The following is a 27,853-nucleotide window of genomic DNA, read 5'->3' as shown; positions in this document are numbered from 1 at the left end:
TAAGGAAATACAGACACAGCCCAGTTGCTGCGCGTGCTGGTGCTTACACCCTCAGATGAGCATATACATTGCCATCCCTCTAGTGATGGCACACAGACCTGCAGTCCCTGTTACACATGGCCTCTTCTTCAGGCTCACAGGATAGACAGTGAGATGGCACTGAAGAGGTAGCTCAGAGTGGGGTTTAGCAAGAAGACAGCCCGGACTTGCAGGAGAACATCCTGCCAGACAGCCTGCTCACATATATCTCAGCCCTCCAACCCTCCTCCTAGCTGTCTGCCTATACTCATTCCACCCTGGTCCTTCTCCTAAACATCGCATTGTAAGTTTCATGCAGTCCCCTAAGATCCTCACACTTCATATTCACACTGATTATGTCTCCTCCTTCTTATCAGCTACAAAATCCAGGCTGACCCTCTCCAAGGCCAGAGTAGTTCTTCTAATGGCCCGTCACTCAGTGCCTGACAAGTTCTGGCCTCTGGTGTTATCTCTTTCATGACCTGCTCATTAGTGTTTGAGTGTCTCTGTGTTTAATTTAGTGTATTCCTCATTATTTGTTATTTATGATATTGGGTAATCCTTAACCAAATAACTTTCTGAACCAGATGCTCTCATACCTCACATGTCCCTGTGCCAACCTCCCTCAGGCAGGCACCGTGGCTGCAGTGTGAAGGACGATGCTGTGTGGAGACACCTACACAGCAGGCTCTCTGCAGTGCTGCTGCACCAGATGTCCAGGCAGCTCTAAGAACACGGAGACAGAGGGAAAGGAATCCCTAAAAACAGGAGTAGGAGGAGGATGGGGGGAAAAGGGCACAAGTTCAGGGGAGGATGAGTGTGTGTAAGGAGTAAGCCACAGATGCATCAACATTTTGCCAGAGATCTGGTACCCGCAGAAGCTTCCTCCCTTGCTGGCAGCGGCTCAGCTCTTGCTGGCTGGGGAAGCAGCAGCACATGCTGCAGATGCTCATCCTGCCTTGGCAGGAGCACCTGATGCCTCAGCCAAGGGGAAGGTGTCCTGCTTGGGTGGGTAAGCTGTGTGGGTTTGCACGGGGGATGGAGCAGATAGGAGGAGGAATGGACATGGGGCATGTTGTTTGCCCAGGGTGTGCAGAGTATGTGAGCTGTGCTGAATTATACTGGGGAGCATCCTTGTGCCAAATACATGGTGTTTTTGCGGAACAGCCAGTGCTGGGATGTGAGTAAGGAAAGGCCAGCACATGGGCTGTGAGTGCTAGGAGCCAGGATGCTGTGCATGGAGAGATGGGCTGGAGCCAGGCCTGTTCGATGCAGAGATGTGTTGGGCAGTGTTTCTGGAGGAAAGGACCTGCAGATCTGCCTCCTTCCATGGCTCTGCTCTCCTGAAGCTACTACAGAGAGCAGAACTCTTCCTCTATAGCCCTGTTATGCACCTGCAGTGGGAAGAGGTGCCAGCTCCCATCCTAACCTCCCTGAGGAATTCATCTTTATCTTGTTCAGCAGGAACTTGAGTTGCAGCCCAGAGGATCCCTGCCTTTCTCTTCCAACTCCTGAAAAAGGAGCAGGTCTGTGTACCAAGGGCTGAACGTCACTGCTGTGAGGAGATGCTCATTAAAACCATGAAATACCTCTGTTGTACCCTATCCCTTACAGCCTTGGTCTCAACCAGTGAGGAAGATACACTTAGAACAATGAAGACAGAGATTTATTTCGAATGTCATTGGGTTAATATTTGTCAGATATCTGTCAGAGCTGTATTTCAGCAGAGAAGAAACATTTATATATCTGAAGGATGAGTTCAGAAGAGGTGTTTAGATGAGATATTCACTGGATATTGCAAGCAGATTATTGAGAATGCAAGAAAAGAGAAATAGAAGAAATCTAAGAGCTTAAGTATGCTGCAGACAGCAAGAAGACATTAAAATGCTATTGGGGATCTAAGTTTAAGAACAGCTTAATTTTACCATTTGTATCTATCAGATAGGAAAAATCCCACAGCAAATGTTCGTAATTCCTTATTTACTATATCAGAGGACAGCAGCAGGACCCATCTACAGATGAACTCATTCACCATCTGTAACTGAGGAGGATGTGTGGCATTACCTCCTAAACTACAAACACTTTCAGTTCAGAAGCCTGGCATCATGAACACTCCCGGTCTTTAAAGCCATAGCTCAGGACCCAGTACTGAGGGGTGATACTAGACTGGATAAGCAGCCTCTAATCAGGGATAAATTAATGAAGTGGTTACATGAGAACTCTTCCAATAAGGAAAGGTTATTGGAAGTGTTTTCCTCTGTGCCCAGCTGACCAGATACATCTTGTCTGATATGAAGTATGATCAGCAAGCCACAGGAAATAGGCACTATAGAGGTTTTGTTTCTGGAACATCTCATTTTCCTCCCTGAGGATCAGCACAGTTCCTCACCACTATCATCAGTCTCAACCCATAGTTACCTAACTATGAGCAGCGTCTGTTGTTGTGAAGTCCCACCTCTGGTGGGAAGGAGCTCTCCCCCTCAGATCCATGAAATCCATAAAATTCCATAAAATACCATCTCTGCTGTGCAAACAGGGTTAAATTCCTATATTAACTCACTCGGAGGCTGTAGGTCTGCAGGTTTTGCATTGCAAAGAGAAGGCTTGTGGCTGCTGACAGTGCCAGCTGGAAACAGCACAGGAGGCAGCATGCTGGGTTTTGTGCAGGTGTTTTAGTCACCCTGAGGCTAACCGCCAATTAATGCAGCCCGGGATCTGAGCTTTGGGAAGGAAGCTTCCTTCTTCTGGATGCAGGAGTCACAAAGACCCTCGCTGTAGTGGGATCACCTCTCCTGGCACAGCAGTGAATGCTTGCTGTGGACAGGGAATGTCTTTTGCATCACCTCTCTGCAGAGAGCATCACAAAGCCCCTTGTTTCAGTGATGTGGCTGTGCCAAGGGGACCGTATGCACATAATGAGGAAGGAATTTTTTCTTTCCTGTTCATCCCACTGTGGAAAGCTTTAATGACAAGACAGAAAATGTGCAAAATCAGGAGGTGGTACTGCTGCTCTATGTCCTTTTGGCTTAAACCGATAGGGTGGAGACTGAGATGAGCTCTTAGGCACAAGTTCTTTCCTGTGAGGGTGCTGAGGTGCTGGCACAGGGTGCCCAGAGAAGCTGTGGCTGCCCCATCCCTGGCAGTGTTCAAGGCCAGGTTGGACACAGGGGCTTGGAGCAACCTGCTCTAGTGGAAGGTGTCCCTGCCCATGGCAGGGGTTGGAAAGGGATGAGCTTTAAGGTCCCTTTGATCCAAACCATTCTGGGATGCTATGATTCTATCATTGTTTTTTTCATCTTGAAAATACAGCCACAAACCAGATTTCCCTATGATGTTAGTGCCACACACACACACACACTCCGCAGCTGACAGGGGATGTGTTCACAGATACAGCAAGGGAGAGGCTGGTTTCGCTGCTCAGGCTCCAAACAGAAGCCACTGGTGTCAGTTTGAGTGTCTTTGCTCTACTCATCAAAGAGCTCTTCTGAAGCAGGCCCACAGGTGCTGCCCCACTTACAGGCTGCCTCCAACCTGAAAGAAGAGCTGTATGTTGGTAAATTGCTTATACATGTATCAGAAGGGAAATTTTCACAATATATGTATATATATATATGTATAAATTAAGCATTTATTTAATTTAAGAGATATTTTCCCTAAACCAAAACATCTTAAGGACGTTTTTCTCTAAATCTTCTGCTGTCAAACACTTACTCTTTCAGGTGAAATTTTAGGGCATGAAGGAGCAGATGAGAAAGCTTCAGTGATACATGAAATAGTGTGAAAGAGGGAGAACCCACAATAGAATGGTTAGGGTTGGATCCTCCTGAAACTCAAACTGCTGGAAAACCCATCAGAAAGTGAGTACTGTAGCAAGTAATTCAAGCAGCACATCCCTGGCTGAGTGTTTCAGCTTCCTCATTTGTTCAGTCTCTCTCATGATCTCCAAGAGCTGACTGTCAATGCAGACACGGTAAAACGGAATAGCTCTGCAGCACGATTTAGAGCCTTCTGCCTTGTATTTCCCAACACGCAGGGCTGAGGCTTGCATTGGATCTGTGAGCTCCTGCCTCCCTCTGCTGACAGCATCTGCCAAACCTCCCTTCCACTGCAAGTGATAAAAGGTTGGGATTGCTTTTCCTGTTCCTAATGTTCGCCACATGTCTCCAGCAATGAACAGAGCATCCCTGGAGCTGGTGGGTATGTGCTGCCCACATCAGACTCAGCCCTGTGGTGCCACATTGCCACACATGGCATCTGCCCCTCAGGTCCAACTGGAGCTCTCCATTAACACCAAAGTGATGCAGAAATCCTTGTTTAAGGGAAAACCTTCAAAAGCTGGAAGGCAGAGCCTTAAAGACAGTTGCTATAGGCTGAGAGAAGCAAGCAAGGGCCTCTGGCTGGCTCCCTACGTGGCAGCTGGTGAATGGCAGAATATTTTTGCTGAATTTTGATTTTTTTACATGTATTTCAGTTTGAACATGTCTGTAACACATGGCATAGCCTGAAAATCATCCGTACTGGCAGCTACTAAGTAAAACTGACCATGGGAGCTGCAAAACATGAAGGGTTTGGGTTTCTCTTCTCTTTTGACATGCAGTTTTCAGGAACCCCGTGTACTTGCAGCAGAGCACATCCCCTTTGCACATGCAAAGGCAAGAAAAGTCCAGTGTCAGCTTTGTTGGGTTAAACTGGAATAAATCATGGGTCTTCCTCTGGGATGGAGGAACAACGCTAGAGGTCCTCGAGCTGGTTTCCCTGTCATGATCTGCCAGAGTCAAGTGACCCTTCCTATAGAGGGAGACAAACACAACTCTTGTGGGACAGCAGAGCTGGATCTGTGTCATAAACACCCACTGTTTCCTCTCCCAGGGCATTTCCTTGGGTTGGGGGCTGACAGAGATGCGTTTAAAGTCCATAATCTATAACCAGGACTTACAAACACAAGTGAAAACAGCTCCTGGGTCCTCCAGGAATTCTGGCTTTCTTTGAAAGCCAGATCATATCCTTTCATAATAAAACATGCCAAATAGAATAGCCAAAGGGTCATTGGTGTGGAAACTGAAGGCTGATTTAACGATGCAAAACCCAATTACTACCCTGTAATCACTAACCGCTCTGTTGGGAAGCTGAAACCACCACAGGGAAGGAGATGGGAGAGTGGTGGCTACTGGAGCTGTGACTAGGATAGATGGCAGCAGAAAGCCAGTGCTAACAGAGTTACAGGACACATTGGTGCATTGGAGAACAGGAGATCACTTGAAAGGGCACACAGAGCATCAGGAAGCTGGGTTGACAAGAAGCAGAAAACAGCATTGCCTGCACAGATGAGTTACAGACTCCACCTTGGGCCTCCCACAGCCAGCTAATGGGGGACAGAGGCAGCAGCATCAGTTGCAGTGATGTATAATTAGCCTTGGGATGTGTTACAGTTCTCATATATGTGCTGAATTAAATCCTTGCCCAGAAAACCCACATGATGGCCTTTAGGATAAATAAACTATTAGGCAGGGGAGAGTTTTTTATGAGTCTGTGGTGCTGATGGTCTGAAAAGGCTCCAAAGCTTGCTGCAATTTATGGGCCAAATGCACTTCTTGGAAGCAATACCAGGACTGTTTCTCAGAAAGCAGAGCTGGAGCTCAGCTTGTAAACCTTGGAACTGCTCTCAGAGCCGTGACAAATGTGAAGCACCATAAACGAGAACAAGTGGAAAGCACATTGTGTCTATCCTGAGCAGAACAAACCTCTGCAATGCACACACGAGGTTCATGTTATTTCCTCTATTAAAAAGCAGGCTGATTTTTATTTCAGACTTCATTTCACTGAAGGTTTATATATTTCAAATTACAGAGGGAAGTGAGCCAGTGTTATGGGGCATCAACACTGGCAGTCATGGATGCCCTTGTTTTGGACTGGGTATCAGCAGCTTGTCTTTGTGCTCAGACAATACAACTTGATTCGATTTTTGCATCACCAAGCAAATGGAGCACATCCTTCCGTCATCTGTCCAATTCCACAGGGTGGTAAAGAGGGAAGGGAGGATCCCCTAAGCAAGCACATCAAATGCACCCAATTCGATGGATGGAGTAGGATCTGCTGCCAAATTGATTTATCTCTCAGTTTGTGCTTGTGTAAAGAGGGCTTCAGGCTGAGAAGGATGTTTAGTTTCCAATGCCAAACCCCTTTCCCCACTTTATGCTATTTTTCACAAGTCAATGAAACTCTGTTTTTAAAGCAATGGCATTTTCTGCTCCCCACAACTCTGCTTGGAAGGATGGCCTAGAGCTGCTTCTACTGAAACCCCCCAGTCTGAACACCACACTTGCAAGAGCATCCTTCACAGGCATTTGCTCTTGTGCCAACATAACCCATTAGCTTAAACATTTATCTCACTCACTTAAACGTTTATTCCTCCCCGTGCTGTGTGTAAAAACAGGGTCCTTGTGCCTAGCACTGAGCTCCTCCCAATGCCTGTTTCAGAGCAAAACAGCCATTCCTGAGCTTGAGTGGCCAAATGGATGAACAGATTCCAGTTGGGATCTCACTGGTACCTGTCACCATGGCAGAAATCACTCCTTCTTCATAACATCATAGAATGGTTTGGGTTGGAAGGGACCTTAAAGCTCCTCCATTTCCAACCCCTTGCCACGGGCAGGGACACCTTCCACTAGAGCAGGTTGCTCCAGGCCCCTGTGTCCAACCTGGCCTTGAACACTGCCAGGGATGGGGCAGCCACAGCTTCTCTGGGCACCCTGTGCCAGCGCCTCAGCACCCTCACAGGGAAGAGTTTCATGTGCAATAAAACCCTCTTTCCCTTTAAAACCATTGCCCCTTGTCCTGTTACTACTGTTGGCAAGTAAGGAGTAAGGAGGGGAGTAGTTGGAAGGGAGGTTTAGTACGTTTGCGTCCTAAAGAGGTTGAGTCAAGCACAACCCACCTGCCCTGGCCAGGAATGTGAAAGGAATCTTGAAATGCCATAAACAACAATGGTTTTGTCTCACGGAACCCACCTCCTGTAAACTGTGTTTCTCAGTGCCACCGGCTGACACCTTCACCTCATCTATTAACTGTTTATCGACGCTGTTTATGTCCACATGGTTTTCACCACAGTTCATCTGTGTTGTGGATTTGTTCTCAATGATGGGTAATTAGTGAACAGATGTTGGAAGAATGCCGTGTCCCTGTCACACAGAGCTGTACCTCCAGGCATAGACACAGTCACAACATGGGGGACTCCCACAGCCTCTCCCCTCCAATGCCCCATCACATCCCTGACCCTCAGCCTTTAATCCCATCAGAGCCAGGGGCTGCTCAGGAATAAACCAGTGCTGAATCACGAGTGCACAAGCACCCATAAGGTCTCTATGTGTCAAGAGCACTTGGCCGTCAGGAAGCCACATGGGATTTATGCTCCTGAGTGGCTCAAGATGACATGGAGAGCCTCTCCACTGAGCCCTGAGACCCTCCAAACCAAACACTGAGCGTGGGAGCAAACGCTGGAGCAGCACCAGGGGACTTTATGGCTTCCCACCCGGTCCTTCAGCTCAGGATGGAGTCAGCTCTTGAGGATCTTCCAGCCTTGCTCCAGTTTAACACCTTCTACTTTTGAAGTCAAAGCGGTGCTTTGGTCTTCAAGTGTGTTGACTGCAGGGGGATGAGTGGGGATGGAGTATGCAGGATGTGCCCCGAGGCCAAGCACCCAAACCACTTCACATCCAAACCACTGAGAGGTTTAGCATGAACAAGTGACCTTGTGGCCAGGCTGGGAGTACCATCCAGCCACAGGAAGAGTTTCATGGGGACCTGGGTGCCGGGGGCAGCAGGAGCTTTATCCCAAAATGGGACAACTGTGGATACCTGTGAGTGGTTTTTTCCTTTCTGGGCATTTCACCTGCAGGTGTGGATTCTGCATCTTTTATACCCAGCAGGAAGGAAACCTCCCTGGTTGTGCCTACTGAATTACACTGATGTGCCAGGCTGGACACAGGGGCTTGGAGCAACCTGCTCTAGTGGGAGGTGTCCCTGCCGGTGGCAGGGGCGGGATGGAACTGGTGGAGCTTTAAGGCCCCTTCCAACCCAAACCAGGCTGGGATTCCATTATTTTGTCCTCTGGGAAGGAGTGACCTGCAGAGAGGTGTGAGTTAGGTGAGGACAGGGGCAGAGCGGGAACACCCTTGCACTACCCCGGCCCAGCACAGGGGCAGTTGCTCCCATTTACCCAGTTTATGGAGGGAACAAGTGTGGATGTGCAACTTGGAACACCGAGTGAGTCCAGTTTCAGCTCTGCCACCAGTGAGTGCCTGTAAAATAAAGTGAAAAAGTTAGAGGGGAAAAAAGAGGGTAAATAAATAAATAAATAAATACTCATTAAACCAAGCTAAAATAAAAAATGTATTAATTTTTATTTTAAATTTAAAAAAACACACGAAAAAGGGAGAAATACGAATTGAATAGAGTAAAATAGAATTAAATAGGAGAGGAAAATAAAATAGAAAAAAATAAAGTAGAACAAGATAAAACAAAATAGAATAGAATACAATAAACCAGAACAGAATAAAATAAAACTTCATTTCCCCGAGTATCATCCCCGATGGTGAGATTCGCTTAAATTACACTGCTCTGCTGAGTTACGCCCCATCCCATTACGCCCCATCCCATTACACCCCATCCCATTACATCCCATTACATCCCATTACATCCCAGTCCATCCCAGTCCCCAAGGCCGGAGTTCCCGCGGATAGCTCCACGTGACCGCACATAAACCCCGCTCTCCCCGCCCCCGCAGCTCTCCCCCCCTTTCCCCTCCCTGTGGCGCGTGGGGGGGGCGTGTCCATACGCGGGTCAGGGGCGTGTCCGTGCGCGCAGCGGGGACGCGCGGAGCGGCGCGGGTGCGCGCGGAGGGCGTTGAGGCGCAGCATGAGGGAGCGACCCTCGCCCCGGCGCCATGGAGGGGTTCGCCGGCCGCGGGTACGGCACGGACGGGCCCAGCAACCGCCCGCTCTTCGGGGAGACCTCGGCCAGGGTGAGCGGCGAGCGGCGAGCGCGGGCACGGCGGGACCGCAGCACAGACCCGGGACCCCCAAACACAGCCCCGGCACCTCCAGTAGAGCCCCGGGACCTCCAAATAGATCCCTGGAACACTCCAATAGAGCCCCGGGACCCCCAAAGAGAGCCCCGGGACCCTCCAATGCAGCCCCGGCCCCCCCGTTAGAGCTCTGGGACTCCCAAACAGAGCCCATGGATCCCAACCCATGGTCCCCTGCGGATGTCCCTTTCCAAACCTCCCCCCTACAGCCCTGGTGAGGAGCAGGGCTGGGGGCTGCAGCATCCTCGGTTGTGTGTGCCTGGGTCTGGGGACATTGCTTGGATGGGATGGGGGCTCTTTGGGTTTTCCAAGTACTTGGAACTGCTGCTACAATGCTGATGTTTAGTAAAAATACAAGTACAGTGATTCCAGCTGAATTTGGGGGTGAAGCAGGAATGGTGTGGGATGGGAGGACAGGCAGGACATCTGAGGGGATCAGTGGAGTGGGGATCGCCCTGATGGGGGGTGCTGGTGCTAAGAGGACCTTTGCCTGGAGCAGCTCCCTGTGCTGGGGTTGTGGGGGCTGGTTCTTGGTCAGCGATTTGGGGAAGTTTCCAGGGATGGGGACTTCAGGGACCGGGATGTGCCATTGGAGCTGGGCAGGGGTTCCAGCAGCAGACCCAAAACTCTCCAGCCCAGGTCAGGCCTTTGATCCCTGATCCCTGTCTCTGTCAGCTCACAAAGTAAGTAATAAACATGGGATGTAAATTCCAGATCCTAGGCTGCAGTGGGGATCTGATATACTGCGTGTCAGCCCTTCCTGCGGCTGCTTTTGGAGCTCATCGCATAGGTTCAGTGGTGGCCATTCCCGTGTCCAGTGGACATGGGCTCGCTGTGCTGGCTGGAGTGGTTTCATCCCAGACTCCCTTGGTTAGAGATGGATGCTGGTGATGTCCAGAGCTGGAAATGTTCTGTCTCAGGAATGGCAACGCTGAACTTTGCTGTGAAGCAGGAGCAGATCTGCTGGGAGAAGGGGGTCTGCCCATGCCCGGCTCTGCTTATGGGTCCCTGCAGGCGATGGCTGGTGCTGGCACACCAGGACCCTCTGCTTGGGCTGGCCATGATGCCACAGGGATGGGCAGGGGCAGTGTGTGTGCCCCAGGCACCCAAAGCAGGGGTCTTGCCCCCTGGCTGGCATTTGGACATGGGGATGCCTTGTTTGTCACACCCTATGTCCTCCTGATGTCCGTGCTGGTGGCTTCGGGGCTGCAGTGGGAGCTGTACAGCAGCACTGGCTTCCTTCCCTTGCCATGGTCCGGCTGCTTGACCCTCCCATGCCAGCTGCTGAGGTAGTGGGGACAAGCTGGTACTGAAGGAGTCCGGTGAGATGCAGGAGAGTAGCAGCAGTGTGGTGCTGATGGGTGGATTCAGCTGTGGTTACAAGGGATGCAGCAATGGCAGTGAGCGGGTATGAGGTGATGCAAAGCAAAGGCACAAGCAGCGTAAGGTGGCAGAGATGGAGCGTTGCAGATGCAGGACTTCTTAGGAAAGGACTTGGAAGCAGGAGTTGCTTGGGCTCCTCTGATGGGAGCGTGTAAATGTAGGTGGGTAGGTGTTAATTGCTGTGGGTTGGATGCAGAAAGCAATGGGAAGAGGCTGAGCAGCTCGAGATGGGAATGAGGAGCCTTTGAGGGCACAGCAGCTTGGTTCCGAGCACAGCTCTTTGCACAGGGAACATACGCTGTCTGCTCTTCCATGTAATTTGGCACGGGATCACGGTGTTCCCTATGGCTGGGATTGCTGCTGCCCATCTGCACTTGCTGATGTAAGGCATAAAAATGGCTTTTCCATCATGCCCGCAGAGATGCCACCAGGTACCTGCCCTCCAGAACCAGCCTGCGCCCTTCATCAGGCTTCTGCCAGGGGCTTGTTTCCCATGGGAACAGTGCCCGCAGGACACTAACCTGGAGGATGGAAGGTGCTGAGCTGGAATGGGGTGAAGAGCAAAGCTGTTGCTCTGTCAAAGCCTGTACAGCGGGCACAGTGGTGCGGATACACCCTCAGTTTTCCTGTTGCAACCATGACCCAGATCCCAGAGGATCCTGGCTTGTGCCCTCCTGCTTTGCAAGGATGCTTCCTGGCCTGCCTCCCTTTCCCAGAGGCAGTTGGAGGGAATCTCTGCCCCGGGACAAGCCTGGTGCCTCCAGCTGCTGCAACACCCTCCCGGGAGCAGGAGGAGAGGCAGAAACCCTCCTGTGTCGAAATGCAGCTTGTGCAATGCTGGAATTCATTGCCTGTGGGGAACAGCTTTGTCCCAGCTGAACTGGGACCCCCATCAGCTGCAGGGCTGGATCAGGAATCAGCGTCCATGTGTGACCTGCATCCTCACTTCTCCTGTGCATGCTGCACTATAGCAGCTACCATAATACAAGTGATGGAGAACAAACCCTCTCTGGATGGGAGGACATCCACCTCCTCACAGCCTCTTCCTGCTACCCACAAGTGTCTGCCGGGGCTGTCGGACACGGCATGGAGGTGAAAGGCTCCATTATCCCCAATCCCTTTAGCCGCCTTGGCCTCTGCTTGTGTATTTTTAACCTTTTTGCTGTGCTAAGCTGCCTGGGGCTGAAGTGTCAGTGGGCACTGAGGAATACAGCCACTGGCCGCTCTGCCAAGCCTGGGATTTCAGGATCAGCAGCTCTAATCCTTGGAGCCTGAAATACCTTCTTCTGCTGGTGGAACATTGTAGTGACCGCAGGTGTAAGCATGGGGAAGGGGATGCTCTGACCTGCAGGGACTGGTTGCCCCTGAGGGCATCCGTCATTCAGTGGTGTGAGATAAGGGGCTGCTGTGCTGGGGGAATGCTCTCATTGAACACTGCATAAAATAGGCAGAAAGAAGTGCTCTGGGTCCAAACCCCTCATTTTCTCTTGTCAGACCAGTCTCTTTCACGGTAAACAGGGTGATTTCTCCACATATTAAAATTGCCACCATCCGAGTCTGTAGTTAATTAGGAGAAACTTAATCATGGCTGAGTGTCTGGTGGTGTATCCTGTCCATAGGTATGTGACCATGTGTCCATCCCTCTATGGAGAGCTGGTTGTGGCTGTGCTCACTGGCTTAGCCGTATGGGATGGTGACCCACTGCTGCTCTGCAGGTGGCTCCTTGGCTTTCCTGCCCCTTCCTCTGCTGTTCAAACCCCATGGTACAAAGGGAGAAGAGACCCAGCTGCTCACCTCCTGCTGCCCTCATGTCCCTTGAGGTGCTGAGCCAGAATGCAAACTCTGGTCCCCCTCCATAAAGCCGCCTTGTTGGGCTCAGCTGGATCTGCAGAGCAAACCCACTGTCCTCTACTGACAGCAGAGTTGGTTTTGGGGGTAACGACCCCTCCACATCTAGATTTAGTGACATGATTTAGTGGCGGCTTTGGCAGCCCTGGGGTGTTTGAGGATCTCAAAGGTCTTTTCCGGCCCAGTTGATTCTATGATTCTATAAATGTATTTCAGTTCAGGTGGAGGAGCTCAGCTGAGCTGTCGTGACTTGCTCCCATGGAGGTAGGGTGCTTGCATTCGCCTGGGTTTATTTCTGTTAGCTTGTTTTTGGGGTGATGGGTACCTTGTCCATGGCTCCACGGGGCTGTTGTGCTGTTGCCAGCCATGTCTGTGGAGATACTGATGAGGAAAAGGTGTTTGTGCCTAGCTGGTGAGGACCTTGTGCAGGGAATGCTGGTGATGGAGTCACTGCTGCAGACATCACTGTGCCCCCATGGCTTGGGGCTGTAGGAGCACAAATGGGCTGGTTTTATGCTGGGGTGTAACAGAAGAGGTTTTAAAGGGTCTGCTGTTGGCTGTGGCCCTTTACTTTGGAGATGAACACAGCATCTGCCTGTCACTGAACCGCAGGCTCTGGTACCTGAGCTCCACTGAGCCTCAGGTCAGGTCTGCAAGAGCATCTCTGCTCTCTGCATCCTCCTCTTTGCTCTCTGCTTTCTCCTCCTGCCATGTGATACTTCATGACCTGGGGCTTCTACAACTCTTCTTCCAAAAATGCAGTGCTAAGAGTGAATATGGATGCAGGACCAGGAGGAGGGAAACCTGGGTTGCCCTGCCTGCTGACTGGGCAAGATGCTGTCACTGCTTGAACTCTTCTCTCCCTTTCCTTTAACCATACCCAACTAATGATATAACAAAAGATACAATCTCAGTATAATGAAGTGAAGTTCTGGGGGTTTATTCTCTGCGCATCTTTTCTGCTGTAGCTGCTTTTCTAGTATTTTATTTGGGGTGTTACACCTGACTGCATGTAACCCAGTTTGACTTTGGCCGTAGATGTTTATCCTCCGAGCAACACCAAGAAGAAAGGGAGGAGGAGGTATCCCAGCAGGGGTGGGAATGTTCTCCTCTTGCATCAAGGCACTTCTAACTCCAGTGAATGCATCACTATGGGGTACTGCCCTGAGCACTCACACAGCCCAGTGTCACTGCCAGTCCTGATGCCATCTGGGGTGGGATCGTGATGCTGACACTGGGGGATTCCTCTTCCCAAAAGGTTGTCTCTTTCCAACCAAGTGTTTTATGCTCCTGGGGAACCACATAAAGAAGCAGGGGGGAATATGTGTCCATCCTAGCAGGGCCCCCGGAGGTGTGTTCAGGTCTGGTGGTGTTGGGGGGGATGTTTGAGGTGCAGGGAACACTCTACCTCCTTGCCACAGCCCAATAATTCCCACCTCAGACAATATCAAGCTATTAGTTCTGAGGCTAAAACAAGCTTTCTTGGCAACCTCCATCTGTCCATTCCCACTTCTTAAGAAGGATTTGCATAACTGTAATTATTTGGATGCAGCAAAGAATCCAGTTGCCAGTGAGCAAACCTGCTGCACAAGGACTTGATCCCTACAATCTCCCTGAGCTCCATGAATTCAGAGGGAGGGAAACCCTCATGCATGGCATAGCTGAGCAGGGAGCCTTGATGGTGCTGCTGGGTATGCTGGGTTTCACATGGGTCCTGGCTGATGCTGTGCTCTCAGTGTGGTTGTTACTAGTCTGTTCTATGTGGGGGGTTTTGGCACGACAAGTGTAACCATCTTCTTTTCTCTTCAGGACAGAATCATCAATCTAGTTGTTGGTGGCTTAACGTCCTTGCTGCTTGTTGTGAGTATCCCCCATCCCATCCTTTGTTTTGTGCCTCCCATAGGGGATGGGCTAAAACCCACAGTTCCTCCCCAAAACGGGTGGTGACACTTCACCAACCCAACAGACTGTAGTCTGGGGCCCAGGCTGTCCCTTTGAGGCACATCTGTGTTTTGAAACTCTTTGATAACAGGAGAAGGACAGTACCTTACTTCAAGCCATGTTTCAAGATCTGTCTGTACAATAAAAAGCCCCAGGTCCACAGGCAGATTGTCCTTCCCCAGCTGGATGTGAGGCTGGGCAAGGTGACAAAGTGCTTGTGACCCAGCAGAACATGTTTACTTCTCTTTACTTCCTTCTACTTGTAATTTATTGCCCTCTATTTATGGCTTATAGAAGTTTTTCCAACTTGTCACTCTCCTGAGCTCTGCTTTCCCCAAGCTTTAAAGACAAACCCAGGGCCATTGTGACCAGAGAGCACCAGTTCCGTGGTCCATGGTGGCAGCATCGTTTTGAGAGCCAGGGTGCCAATGGAAAGCTTTGCTAAGGGATGCTTCTGCATGGGCAATGTACACCCCTGTGCCTGCTGGGTGCTTGGAGGATGTATCCAGCAACAAGCCAGAGTAGCAAACCAAAGCTTTCCGTGTTAATTTCCACCACTCTGAAGTCTGCAGTTGTGAAAAGTGATTTACCTCCAGAGTTTTGCATCCCCTTCCAGCTCTTCATGGGTGGGAGTTAAAGAGCAGGGAGGGAGGTGAGGATGGGAGCCCTGTGGTACACCAGCATCCTCACTGAGTCTTCATGTGTTTGCCTCCACACAGGTCACGCTAATCAGTGCTTTTGTCTTCCCGCAACTACCTCCAAAGCCTGTGAATGTATTTCTTGCTTTCTGCATCTCCTTGTGTTGCATCTCTGCTGGCATACTTGTGAGTACCACCACGTTGGCTGTGTGAGCTTTGGAGTTGGTGAGCGAGGATGGATCTGAGTAAGATCTGCTCAATGTGGTGACACTTTTTACACACTCTCCTAGAAAGCCTTTCTGCCTCCATAAAACAAGCTGACAATGAAAGGGTGGTAACAGTTTTGCATTGAGTGCAGAGTAAACGTGTGGACTAAGCCAACTTCTGCAGAGCAGCAGTGATGCAAGACTTGTCACCTCTGTCACAGTGCTATCTGTAGCTGCCAGTGGGGACATGAAGTAGGAAGCCAGGGAGCAGAGCAGTGGATTGGGAACAAAGGTGGATTATGCTGCAGAATCCCGGGGTGGAGCAAAACACTTGAAGTGGTGGGGCCAGCCAGGCACTTGCAGAAATCAGGTACAGGGCATGAGTTGCAGTGGTAGGAACCTACAGATGGTGGCGTTTCATAAGGGCAGTAGAAGTTCCTCTGCTCAGCAGCTGCGGCATCCCAAGAGAGTTGATCCTAAGAGCTGGCAAAGGGAACTGGTAGGCCAGAGTTCACAGAACAGTTTGGGTTGGAAGGGACCTTCAAAGATGTACTTCAGCCCCCCTGCCATGGGCAGGAACATTAATGGCTCCTTCCGCTGCTGTAGCTTTCACATTTGGAGCATTCTCCTCACCCTGCTGTAACCTGGAGCAGTCACAGTCCTGAGCCTCTGCCCATTATTGCTGGATAAGCTGGGAAGTTGCTCTGTGGTGCTTGGTCAGTGCTGGGTTCTGGTTCATGGTAGGCATGCCTCTGCCCAAGATAAGACAGTGCAGTGCAAAACCTGATGTTTGTCCTTATCCACCAGGGTGTAGCCGGTTTTGAGTGTTTAAAAAAACCCAACCTGCCCCCCTCACAACAGAGCTGACAACACAACCCATGTTTTCATAGCTAACCTGGCACCCTGGTTTTGCAAAGAGCCTGTCTGGGGGAGAAACACCTTGCCAAATCCTTGTTTATGTGTTCCTCAAGCATGCTAAGAAAACAGGTGGTATTTCTTCAATTAATTGTTAAGAAAAATAGCTGTATTCTACACCTGGTCCTCTCTAGGCAGGTGGAGCTCAGTTGTTTTAAAGGCAAAGAAATGTCTCTTAAGAGAGTTGCCAGTTCAGTTACCACAGAAGATTTCCTCAGGAGTACCTGGCCTTTAAAGTAATACAGACTCCTCCTCTCTTCTAGATCTACTGGTATCGACAAGGAGACCTGGAACCTAAATTCAGGAACCTGATATACTATATATTGTTTTCTATTGTCATGTTATGTATATGTGCCAACCTGTACTTCCATGAAGTGGGTAAATGACAGACATTGGAAGCCCCAGCAGTGATGCTGAGGCTGTGTCAGACCGCTTTTAGCTCGGCTCTCAGCTCCGCTCGAGATGTTGAAGCAAGGACGATCAGCCTGAGAGGCAAGAAGTGGGTTGTGCAAGGATAAATCAGTACATGATTTTCATGTAAATGTATATGTAATGTCCCTCTTGGTGGGGAGAACTGTTGCCGTAAACCGTGACATTCTGCTTTCTTTTGAAGAGCTCCTGTTGCGCTTGATGAACATTCCAGTTGTGCTGATGGTTCAGAATGGCACAAGCTTTTTCATTTTAGAAAAACAAAACCCCCTGCATTTTTTATGACTGTACAAACTGCAGCATTGCAGAGGATCTGTATCAGTACAAATAAATGGCATCTTACAGTTCCGTAAGACAAATACTCTTTATTGTGTTGAAACTGAATATACAGTTATTTCTGTTCCCTAGGCAACCATTTGAAACTACAGCTTATTTTTTCTCACGTTAACAAAACCACAGACTGAAAAAAAAGACCCACTTTGGATTATGAAGAGCTAATTACAGAAATAAATAAAATAATTTATACAGGAGTCTTTAGCTTCTGTAGCTTTTTCTTTCGATTCCCTCGCTAAAAGGCTGCTGCTCAGCCTAGTGTCCGTTTCAAACCTTGAATTACTTGGCTTCCTCTGCCTTGGGGCCCTATGCCCAGCTCCTCACAGAGCTGTTTCTCCAATACTTTGCCACCCTGACACCACCCCCCATCCACTAACTTGCTGCATAAATCACCTCTGGAGAGGTGGCTGGCAGTGTCATGTAAACAGTGAGAGAGAAACTGTTCCAGCCTACTCACTACAACCTTCAAAGGAGTTACAAGCTTGTGGGGGGAGCTGGTGGGTGCCACTAGCTTCCCTTTCCCACAGTCCTTCCCTTTTGATTGAGCTTGCTGTAGTGATGGACGAAAATTAAAAGCAAAGAAGAAAGAGATTTTTCACAAGTGGTCTTTCTGAGCTCTGCCCGTTGCCAGCAACGGGCTCCTCAGGAACAGGCAGACCTGGCAAGTCCCATAAGCTTCCGTGTCTTCTTCCTAAGCCGTAGGCGCACTGATCCAGGTGAGATGGGAATACAGACCATTTTTCTTCATGATGCTGCCCATGCTCCCTGAAGTCTTTGATGGAATATATTTCTTCCTGAAATGTAACAGTCTCTTACTCCATGTATCACAAGAGTCAATAAGTGCAGAAATCCTCACCCATTCTTCATGAAACATGTGCAAACTAATCCTTGCTGCAGCACTAAGAGGCTGCAGTCCATGATCTTTGACTTGTGTCCAGTTTTCTAGATGTGCAGTCCAAGCACATCAGTAATGCATCAGATCCGAACTGACCACATGGATGCTACCAGTGAGCACTGCAAAAGAAGTTCTTTAGAACACTGAGACACCCTGGCTGAAATGCAGTACATCAGGCTTCAGCTGACTGCACTGTGACCCTTTGCAGAGGAGGTAACCAGCCTGAGCAGAGAAAGTGCACTGTAGTCATTTCACACTGGAAGTTTCTGTTTAAGGATACAGACTGACTCCTTTCTTTGGAAATGTGGCACAGGGTTGTAACTGATTTCACGATGCAAACATGATCAATAGAAAATGGACACCATTTCTGCCTCTCAGTGACAACTCACTAAATCTTCAACATCCTTTGAATCTTCTGAGTCAGGACTGCCCAGTGATGAGCCAATGATGTGGGACCCATCTCCGTGATGCTGCAGGATAGGATCTGTCAAGAGACATAGTACATCAGAACTACTTACTGTGCCATTATAACAAGATGTAAAATACACTTAAGAGACAGAACTGCCATCTGGAATTTTAAACAACTTTAAGCAATATTGCTCACACTGGGCAGTTCTCAGTTTCCAGTATCAAGGTAAGGTATGACTAATACAGATGCAACCAGTGTCATATCTGATGCTATCTGTGACTACTGTATCAGGCCTACTGCTGACCCTCTGACGGCTCCGCAAGGAGATCCCTCCTCTGGAAAGCAGTATTTGTTAGGTGCAGCAGTGGGAGAATGTATTTGTACTGCTTCCAAGCCTTAGATGACTCTTGGCACTGGGAAGCGTGGCAGAAGCCGAGTGCTGTGCAAACACCCACCCAGAGAGCCCAGCCCCTCACCATGAGAGGCATCAAGTGCATTTCTGATGCCTCTGGTTTCCTCTCAAATAAGAACTAAGTTTCATTCAAGCACCAGGCATGAAGAAATGCACACGAAAGAAGGAGTTACTTATTAGCCTGTATATACTAATTTCAAGTTTCAAGGCTCAAGGGTGATGGAAACAGTTCAGCAGCAGATGAAGCAGCTGCTATTCCAGTGCTTTTCCCACAAGGTTAAGTGGGACTTTCTTCCACTTCTGCTGCTACCAGCTGGGTAACCAACTTGCTTAGTTTCATAGCAATGATATGGAAAACTACTTAGGAGAAAGCAAGGATCTAGAAAATGTTTACAGGAACTCTCAAATGCCATTTATGAATCCTACCTCTGGCATCACCCATCTGAAAGGAATTGTCGTACCTGTTAGAGTTGTCAGGGGCAAGACTGATTCACTGTCTATATCATCCGTTGTCTGGATAAAACCATGGGAAGAAGGAACAATAAGCACAGTCTCATCATCTATTGTAGGCTGATCAACTTGTTCTTCTATCGTTGGAGAACCCAGATCCTGCACAACACAAAAGAATAGGATGTGAGAGTATACCCTTGGTAGCATGAACAGAAAAACCTGCCTTGCTCAGCCACACACCATAGTAAGCAATAGACTCCCTGCATGAATTCTATCTCATTAAATTGAAATATCAGTTTGCCTCAGCATTTATAGAGCATGTTTCATCCTAGTACAGGTATCTAAAACAAGATGAGAAGAATTCTAACTTGTGAGCAGCATGAGGGCAGGAGAGACTGCAAGGTGATGATAAAATGTCAAAGTCAAATGTTTTGTGTACAAAGAGGAATAAGTAAGCTTCTCCACTAATTGCTGCCTAGATGTTCTGAGATGTTGAAGCATACCTTCATAGTACTTACCAGCTCCATGAATGCAATAGCTTTATCTGAACTTAGTATTTAGTTTCACAACTTCTACATTTTAACTACTGAACATGGAACTCAAAAGACCCATTTTAATCGCTGTCTCTTCCCTGCCCTCACTTGCTGACTGCAGGTTGGCTCCAAACTTTTTTAGCTGAACTTCATGACACAGAAAAATTGTTAACACGCTGAATCTTTCCAGGTACAAGTTGTCAATATCCCTGGTCTCTTCCAGTCCTGTCATAACTGCTCCTGCTGCCTCTTCCTGGGCTCTTATAGTACTGCAATGGCAATAATACATCTGGCTTACTCACTGCCACACCACACTCCATCATAATCCTGGTTCTGCAAATGCCGTGAAGACATCCTAGACAGTACTGCCAGAATAAGCACAGGTGTTTGGATTCCAGTTCTTGTGCGTGACATGCTTAAGGTTTATGATCTTTAAGGTCCCTTCCAACTCCAACCATTCTATAATTCTATGAATCACTGATGTAGAATACTAGCAAATGTTGCTGGCAGAATGGGAGGTACCTGGACTTACCACTCTCTTCAGAGGGAGCAGGAAACGTTTGGGAGAGGTTACAGCCCTCTCTGTGCAAGAAAATCCTTCAGTTCCTCCATCTCACAGGTTTTCCTTTAGGAAAACTTGTTCCCCTGCATAGCTTCACAGTATTTTTATAAAGGCACCTGCCTAAAAACCCCTTCCCCAGTGCTGCTGAAGAGGAACTGACTACCTGTGCTGCAGCTCAGTGCACTCAACTTGGTTCTGATGTGCACCCATTCACGCAAGGTGCTGTACACCTGACCTGCAGCAGCAGCTTTCTGCTGAGCACACTGCAGGACCTGCCCACGACAAGCAATATGCTGTGAGGCTTGAAACTAGGAAGAGCAGGCGTGAAAAATTAAAGAAGCCATTATGGCAAATGGGCACCTTTCCCAGCCAGAAATAATAAAACCCTGCAGCATGACTGCCTGCTTCCCACTCCCCACACCCACAGTGACAATACTGTCAAATGTATAAAAATAACACAGACTGAAAGAAAGCAATACGCAGGCATGTCTTTCTAGAGTAACTTCACTCAAGAGTTACTCACAGCCTGTTCACTGTTTCCTGTAATTTAAACACACGTCAAACTTGAATCTGACTAGAAGTGTAAAGCAGATTAGAATTACAAACTCAGGTTGTTGTACTGTATAGCAAAAAGTTTAGTAGCTCTTTATATTCTGCTTGCCAGAAGTGATTTCTACAAAGTGTAACTGGGAAGTAGGTTTATAGCAGAAGTTTACTAATTCTGCCTCAAGAGGCTGCAACTTTAAACTGAGCACAGAAAGCTGATAGGCTGCCCCAGCTGTTGAGAATCTCATCACAACTGTATCAACCATGAGACAAGAAAGAAGAAACTGGAACAATAATCCCCAGCTTTGGATGTATTCAGGATCCAATGCTTCTGCAGTAGCAGACTAGTGAGAGGTACAAAGATCCTCCTCTTTGTAAAGGCATAATGGATATGCAGCATCTATCAGAAACTGTTTCAAAGCAGCAACCTAACAAAGCCAAAACCTATCAACAATGGATTTTCAAGTCTGATAAAGCAAAACTACAGCAGCTGTAGAGCACTGCAGTTTAGATTCAAATACCCCATCCTGTTCTCTAACTCATCTTTTCTCACAGTCTAACCTGCTCAAGTTTCTAAGGAAATTATTTTCCACCTACTAAAGAGAGTTATCTTCTTTGTAGCATCGCTATTTTCCTTGACTTACTCATTATCATAGTTCCAGCAACTGAAAGATGGAGGAATTTAGTATAAACAATCCAAATACCTGAAATGGGTGGGATATACTCATTTCTGCATCTCAGGTGTTGGAGTGGAATAAAACTGAGACCAGAAGGAGAAATAGCTTAAATGCTTTGAATTCCAATTTAACAGATATTTTATACAGGAGTACTGTGTTTCATAGAAGCCCTCAGAAATGGAAACTGTAATGCACCTCTGTTACTAGTTTCAAAGAGCAAAACCTAACTATGCTACCTCACCTCCCTTGCTCAGCAGTCTGTGTGTAAAGTATGTGTTGGACAATTAAAGGCTAGTTTAAAACAGCAGAATCAAATAGTAATCAGATGAAGGTGTCAATAATGTTCCTACTTTCCACATCATCAGGCAAAAGTACCCTGAGTAGTGAAGCAACTCCACAGCTCCTGAGGTATTCCATGTTCCAGATGAAGTCAAGTAAAAGCTTTAGTACCAAATTAAATGTCATTGCTTTCACACCCATAACACATTAATGAAGCTCAAGGATAGAGGGTCTGAACAAAACACTCAGAGAACCATGACATACTTGAAATCACCGACAGATTTCATATACATAGCTTAATGCAAAAGTTGAATATACAATTAAATTATCATCCATGCAGAAATGGGAAAATATCAAGTACCAGGCACTCCCTTACCTCAGTAACGTAAGTGCTGGGTAAATCAGACTGTGTGTCCTCTTCCTGTTTCAGGCTGGCATCTGAAATCTCCTCTTCAGTTCTTACCATAACTCCATCCATCAGTTCACTACTATTCCTGCTGCTGAATTTGGAGGCCTCATCTTCATTGTAGGTTGACTGTTGCTCACTCAGCTTGGACTGATGGATGTCATCTGGGAAGGTATTTGTTTCTAGGGTTGGAGGATCTGTCAGATGAGCTGACTGAATGTCTGAATCAACAGTAAGGTCTGCCTGAGTGACAGAGGAGGAGATATCTTCGGCAGCCACGGTGCGGATTATGACACTCGGTGTGTGGCACTGCACTGTGACATTGTCACTTGTATTTAACAAATGCTCTGGCTGTAAGCAGTATTTGCAAAGAGACACAAACAAAATCCACCAAAAATCAGAGACTTTCCTCCAAGTATTTTCAAATCTTAGACCAAATAAAAGGATTCAAAGAACTCAGTACTAAGTGTAATTCAGAGTTTCACATATATACTTTGCCTAGAAAGGTTGAACCAGATGATCTTTGAGGCTCCTTCCAACCTGGCATTCTAGAATTTTATAATATATATCGTATGTCACCCAGATCATCTGTTGACCTTCCCTGGCCTTAAATGATGAAATTCATAGACTGAATTTGGTGTCAACTGTTCCTTTAAGTCACAAATAAATATGCAATACGAAAGAGGCAACTGTTTAGGTGAGGATCACTGAAGATTCAAAAGATCATTTTTTTCTCCTGAATTTTACTTCACTTTTGTTATTCAATCTCCAGTTTGCTTCCTCTCCCTCCAAGAAGAAATAATACTGTCACTACTGTACAAGTTTTGTGAACACCAACATTCATTTGCAAGTGTAACTGGAAGCTCTAACAGGAAACTATAGTGTTTTGTTTCACTGGGGAGCTAGCCACTAGATGGAGACACCTTATTCAGCCACAGTAAGCAGGAAGTTGCTCCCTAAGCTGTTTTGAAGCAACCTGAAGTTGCTTTTTACTAACAATACACAAAAAGAAGTTCTAACTCTTCAGTATTTTAAGCAAAATAACACTGTTACGACTTAAGAACTGCTTTTTCAATTTCACATGAACACACAGGGGCCTGCATTGTTCTGTTCCTCTCCCCACACTGCCCGAACTCCAGTCTTTTCCCTACTCAAAATACATACCGATAAGGCGTGAACTATGATCTGTTCTGGGGAGGCTGGAGCAGCAGCAGCTGTTAGGGTCATGGTAGGACTAGTCGTTAGCGTTAGAGGAAGGCCTTGGCTTGAGCTTGTCTGTAGTAAGTATGTACCTGGTGTGCCAGTCGGCTGGAGATGGAAAGACTACAGAAGACAATACAAGTTTAATACACAAACCCACTGCCTCCCTGGGCCATGCTCAGAGCACACCTGCTTACAAAAACTAGCTACCTGTAACAATTCTGGAAAACAAACAAATCCAACCCCTACTATTGTACTGCACTGAAAAGTAGAAACTCATCTACAGGCTTCAGCTACCAAGACAAGTATTAAGGCTAAGACTGTATTATGCAGTACAACAGCAGGTAAGAAGGGAACAAATTTAACTTACTCTTAACATTGAGATGAAAGAGAAACTGTGTTATAAATTACAGTATAATAGAACTGAGAGAATCTTTACTTCCTGGGAGCTTCCTCTAGCTCTGTTACAGAATCAAAATAGTTAGGGTTGGAAATGACCTTAAGATCATCCAGTTCCAATCCCCCTGCAATGGGCAGGGACACCTCACACTAAACCATATCACCCAAGGCTCTGTCCAACCTGGCCTTAAACATAGCCAGGGATGAAGCATTTACCACTTCTTTGGGCAACCTGTGCCAATGCCTCACCACCCTCACAGTAAAGAACTTCTTTCCTATATCTAATCTAAATTTTCCCTGTTAAAAGTTTGAACCCATTACCCCTTGTCCTGCCACTACAGTCCCTAATGAAGAGTCCCTCCCCAGCATCCCTATAGGCCCAGAGTTCAAGAGAACAACAACAAGCACAAAGGAAAACTTCACAGCAGTAAAGCATTAGGATTTAAAGCATTTAACTGTACTTCCTATTTTACTCCACAGCCCTAATGAACAACGCTTTTAGATGTACATTTTGCTCTGAACTTTTACGTTTTAGACCTTGTAACTTTCAACTTGACACCTGTTTTTATTCTGGGGGGGGGGGGGGGGGGAATGGAGTTTCATTGCCTAAAAAGTAGCTGTGCTTAAAAGAAAAAAGCACAGTAACAAATATCAGTTCTCTGTTACTTACTGGAAGAATCTCAAAGGTCTGTAGTGTTCCGCTGTTTAGTGTTATTGTCTCTGAGTCAACAGCAGCAGCAGGGGAATCAGTTGAGGCTGCAAAATGAAGAATAAAAGGAGAAAGAAAGTATGTAAGCCAACAGGTTTCAGCCTTGCAGGAAGCACAACATACTATAATTGCTACATAGCAGGGTACTGTTAATTCCAGTAAGAGGAAAATGAAAAATGGCTGCAATCCTAACGACAAGGTTCTTTGATTGGTACCCAAGATACAATACTATTTAAAGAGGCCATTCTAAATCCAAAAGAGCAAAATGAAGAAGGTATGGTTTTAGTGCACAGGGATAAAGGTAAGGCAAATAGTTATCTGATGTGATCTCATTACTTTTGTAATGAGATTTATAAGAGGTTCTGGTACAATGATATCCTTTGGATTATGTACTCCTGTATGTATTAAACTGATGTCAGGGTCTTCTTGTATTTTTAACCTTCTCTGCCCTCCACAGTAAGTCCGCCACTGCTGAAACATCAGATGCTCTTCAAGATCTCTGCCACCCTGTGTGTTACAATTGCAGTGTATAGAAGCTGTCAGTATTCTTACTACAAGCATGTAATTATTTACACAATTAGATTCATTAATTCTAAAAGTAACAAAAAAGAAGCACTAAAACCAGTTTTGATATCAGATATTTCAAGACTGTAATGTCTGAACAGCTTGTACCCACAGATTTATAATACATCAAAAAACCTATTCAGAACCATAATTATGGTTAAAATACAAGTTTTGGGATGCTGGAGGCAAAGTAATATTTTGCCTGGGATTAATTTCATAAATACAGGAAAAAAAGGGCAAAAGACCTACATGATGACAGCAGTGCTGCAAGCACTGGAAACCTGGCCATCTCAGACTCTGTGGCTTTTGTCTCTTAAGATACAAGCTCCAGTTTTGAAACTTTTATTGTTGTAGTGACATGTTCAAGGTTTCCTGATGCAGATTTCCTGGTACCTAGTAGCAGACAGCTGTAAGGTGTGGCCTGTTACCTAGGCAGTTATGTTCACGAAGCTTACAGGAATTACCCCTTTGAAACCTTGAGCCTTCTATCAAATGCAGCTGAAACTGGCTAACAGGTTCAGCTCTCCTGGGGCTGGGAAAGACATGATACAGAATTCACTTTTGATTACACGAACAGAAATTCTTCAGGAAAGCTGACTGAAATGGGGAAAAGGCTTGTGAGGCAGACAGGGGCAAGTGGAATCACAGAATAAGCATTACAGGATCCAATTACAAAGGACTAAAGGTTACAGAACACCAGCACATCTTGCATGCTCATCAAAACCCAACAGCTTTGGCCAAGCTGGGTTGAAAGTCTGAGACCAATTACGATAGGTAAAAAGTTCTTGGCTTGGTGTCGTGTGTCATTCTAATTACAAAATAGATCTGATAAAATTAAGCTGGTGCTTAGTAAGTAGATTTAGGTAGACTAATGTAATGAAATTATAAAGAGAAATTACTAAATGCCTATCCAGTCACTGTCTGAAGAGTTAGTTCTTAACCTGATGAACTAATCTTGCAGTCAGCAAGACTGAAGCACTAATGAACTTCACAAATGACAAACAATGCAAACCAGTATGCAATGGGGACCACAGGCTGCACATGGGGTGACTCAACTAGAGTGACTAGAGTCACTAAGTAAGATTAGTTACAGGAACAAGCAGTAAGCACTACAATGAGAACAGACCTGGTAATAGATGTTTGATAATGAGCAAAGTTCATCCTTAAGTGCACAGGAAGCACCAATTTACAACACAATAAAGTGGTCAGAGCAGATTATCAGCATGACTCAGCAGCTAACACCTTCCAGAGTGTTTGTGCCTAGAAGTAACTCTGTAATGAAGAGCAGGACTAGAAAAACAAAATTATATACCTTCCCTTGAGTGTCCTTCATCAGAACTTAGAGACAACAGTGTATGTATTTTACAAAAGGAGATCTTGTACATGACATTCACTGTTCTGGACAAGAGCTACCAGAAGAAACTTAAGGAATAAACCTTATTCCTTAAAAATAGATATATGCTATCTTGTGAGAAAATTTGTGAGATTTTTAACCATAATTATGGTTCTGAATAGGTTTTTTGATGTATTCTAAATCTGTGGGTACAAGCTGCTCAGACGTGACGATCTTCATTAAGAGGCTTATGTACTGAAGCCTTTCCAAAGAACAGGTCATATGGCAAGATCTTGCGTGCATGCACACAGACAGCTACAGCCCCTATGTGCAGGTGCTCCAATTGCAACTTCTTGGTACTAATGTCACAGGAACAACTACACTTGCCTAACAAAGTTATAAACAGGCAAATGGAATCCAGAAATCCTTAATGTGAAGTTATGGCAACGCCAAAGCAGAATTAACAGAATTCTTTAAGACATGCTCACTCCTCCTTCACCATCTTAACATAAGAAAGCTGTAGGTTTTATTAGAGGACAGTTGTTTGTTTCAGCTACTTACAGACGTGGGTAATCTGGACTGGAATCTGCAAAGCTGCCATAGGGCTTGGTGCATTGCCTGTGTTCTCCTCTAAGCGAGCCACCCGAATCTGCACGTGCTGCACCCCTGAACTGGGATTGGTGTTTGGTAATCCACTTCCAGATTTGTTCTCCAAAAGCTGGTGCCCAGGGTTGTTTTTTTGGTTCTCATGGAGCTGTTTAAGACCCTTTATCAGCACTGAGAGAAAGAATACTCATGCTAAAGCACACTGAAGAGGCACATCTGACAGACATGTGAGATTTATCCACAATGAAACAAGAACCAAAATCCTTCTGAATCACAGAATGTATTGGCTTGGAAAGGACCTTAAGATCATCGAGTTCCAATCCCCTGCCATAGGCGGGGAAGCCTCACACTAGATCATGTCACTCAAAGCTCTGTCCAACCTGGCCTTGAATTTGGAACCTTACAGAGATATATCAACTAGAAATGCAGCACATACATAAACCATATTTACAATCAACTACTGGAGTGAACTTGATTGAACCTAGACATTTTAGGATGCTTGGGGAAAAACTGAAAAGCTCCTAAAATTCTGTAGCTCTCCAAAAGCATGCATGGTATATCCCCAAGCTACAATCAAGTGTCACTAGTTGTGTAATGCTGCTACCAGAAATAAACCCTCTGATCTTACAAAACATGGAAGTGGATCTGCTCAAGAGGTGTCACTGATAATAGGGAGCAAGAGAGAATTAATCTCACAGTGGTTAACCTACATCTTTTCATCAGTTCACGAAGTAGCCCACTGCTACAGTAAACCCACCCACCTTTCTTCCCTGTGATCACTTCAGTTCCATTGAGAGACCAGTTGACTTATATAAGGTTACAAAGGCTGAGGCCTCTGTTTTCCTAGCATTCAATACAGCAAAGTGCTTAAACATCTCCCACTCTTGACAGCATGACATTTTGGCTGGGAAAAGAGAGTGGAGCCTGTTGATTCAGTGGCATATTATGTTATTATTAATTACTTGGTACAACAACTGCTTATTAACATATAGTAAGCATAACAGGGCTACCCTCTTGACTGCAGCCTCCAGACACGACTAATACATAATCACAGCAACGACCACAGCAAAAGTGTCCATT

The 27,853-nt window shown here is 46.6% G+C and overlaps 2 protein-coding genes across 3 annotated transcripts in view; one reads left to right on the top strand and one right to left on the bottom strand.

Annotated features, from left to right (window-relative positions):
- The first annotated feature begins 8,897 nt into the window (after nucleotides 1–8,897).
- TMEM243 (transmembrane protein 243) lies at nucleotides 8,898–16,767 on the top strand. The gene is made up of 4 exons (XM_005143346.3): nucleotides 8,898–9,037; nucleotides 14,141–14,191; nucleotides 14,992–15,096; nucleotides 16,295–16,767. The coding sequence occupies exons 1-4, from the start codon at nucleotides 8,960–8,962 to the stop codon at nucleotides 16,415–16,417; spliced, it is 357 nt and encodes a 118-aa protein (XP_005143403.1). The 5' UTR covers nucleotides 8,898–8,959; the 3' UTR covers nucleotides 16,418–16,767.
- A 383-nt stretch (nucleotides 16,768–17,150) lies between these two features.
- The window catches only part of DMTF1 (cyclin D binding myb like transcription factor 1), a 29,935-nt gene continuing 19,232 nt past the window's right edge, over nucleotides 17,151–27,853 (bottom strand). For both annotated transcript variants that reach the window (XM_034062993.1, XM_005143347.4), the window contains exons 12-17: nucleotides 26,729–26,944; nucleotides 24,232–24,317; nucleotides 23,127–23,285; nucleotides 21,933–22,313; nucleotides 18,971–19,118; nucleotides 17,151–18,172 (exon numbers count right to left, since the gene is read on the bottom strand). In XM_034062993.1, the coding sequence (XP_033918884.1) occupies nucleotides 18,063–18,172; nucleotides 18,971–19,118; nucleotides 21,933–22,313; nucleotides 23,127–23,285; nucleotides 24,232–24,317; nucleotides 26,729–26,944 (1,100 nt within the window). In that variant the 3' untranslated portion in view covers nucleotides 17,151–18,062. The remainder of the gene's footprint in view (nucleotides 18,173–18,970; nucleotides 19,119–21,932; nucleotides 22,314–23,126; nucleotides 23,286–24,231; nucleotides 24,318–26,728; nucleotides 26,945–27,853) is intronic.

The sequence above is a fragment of the Melopsittacus undulatus genome, chromosome 5 (assembly GCF_012275295.1).
Source record: "Melopsittacus undulatus isolate bMelUnd1 chromosome 5, bMelUnd1.mat.Z, whole genome shotgun sequence".
Lineage (NCBI taxonomy): Eukaryota > Metazoa > Chordata > Aves > Psittaciformes > Psittaculidae > Melopsittacus > Melopsittacus undulatus.
The sequence above is the reverse complement of the archived record's forward strand: the minus strand, read 5'-3'. Positions and strand labels throughout refer to the sequence as shown.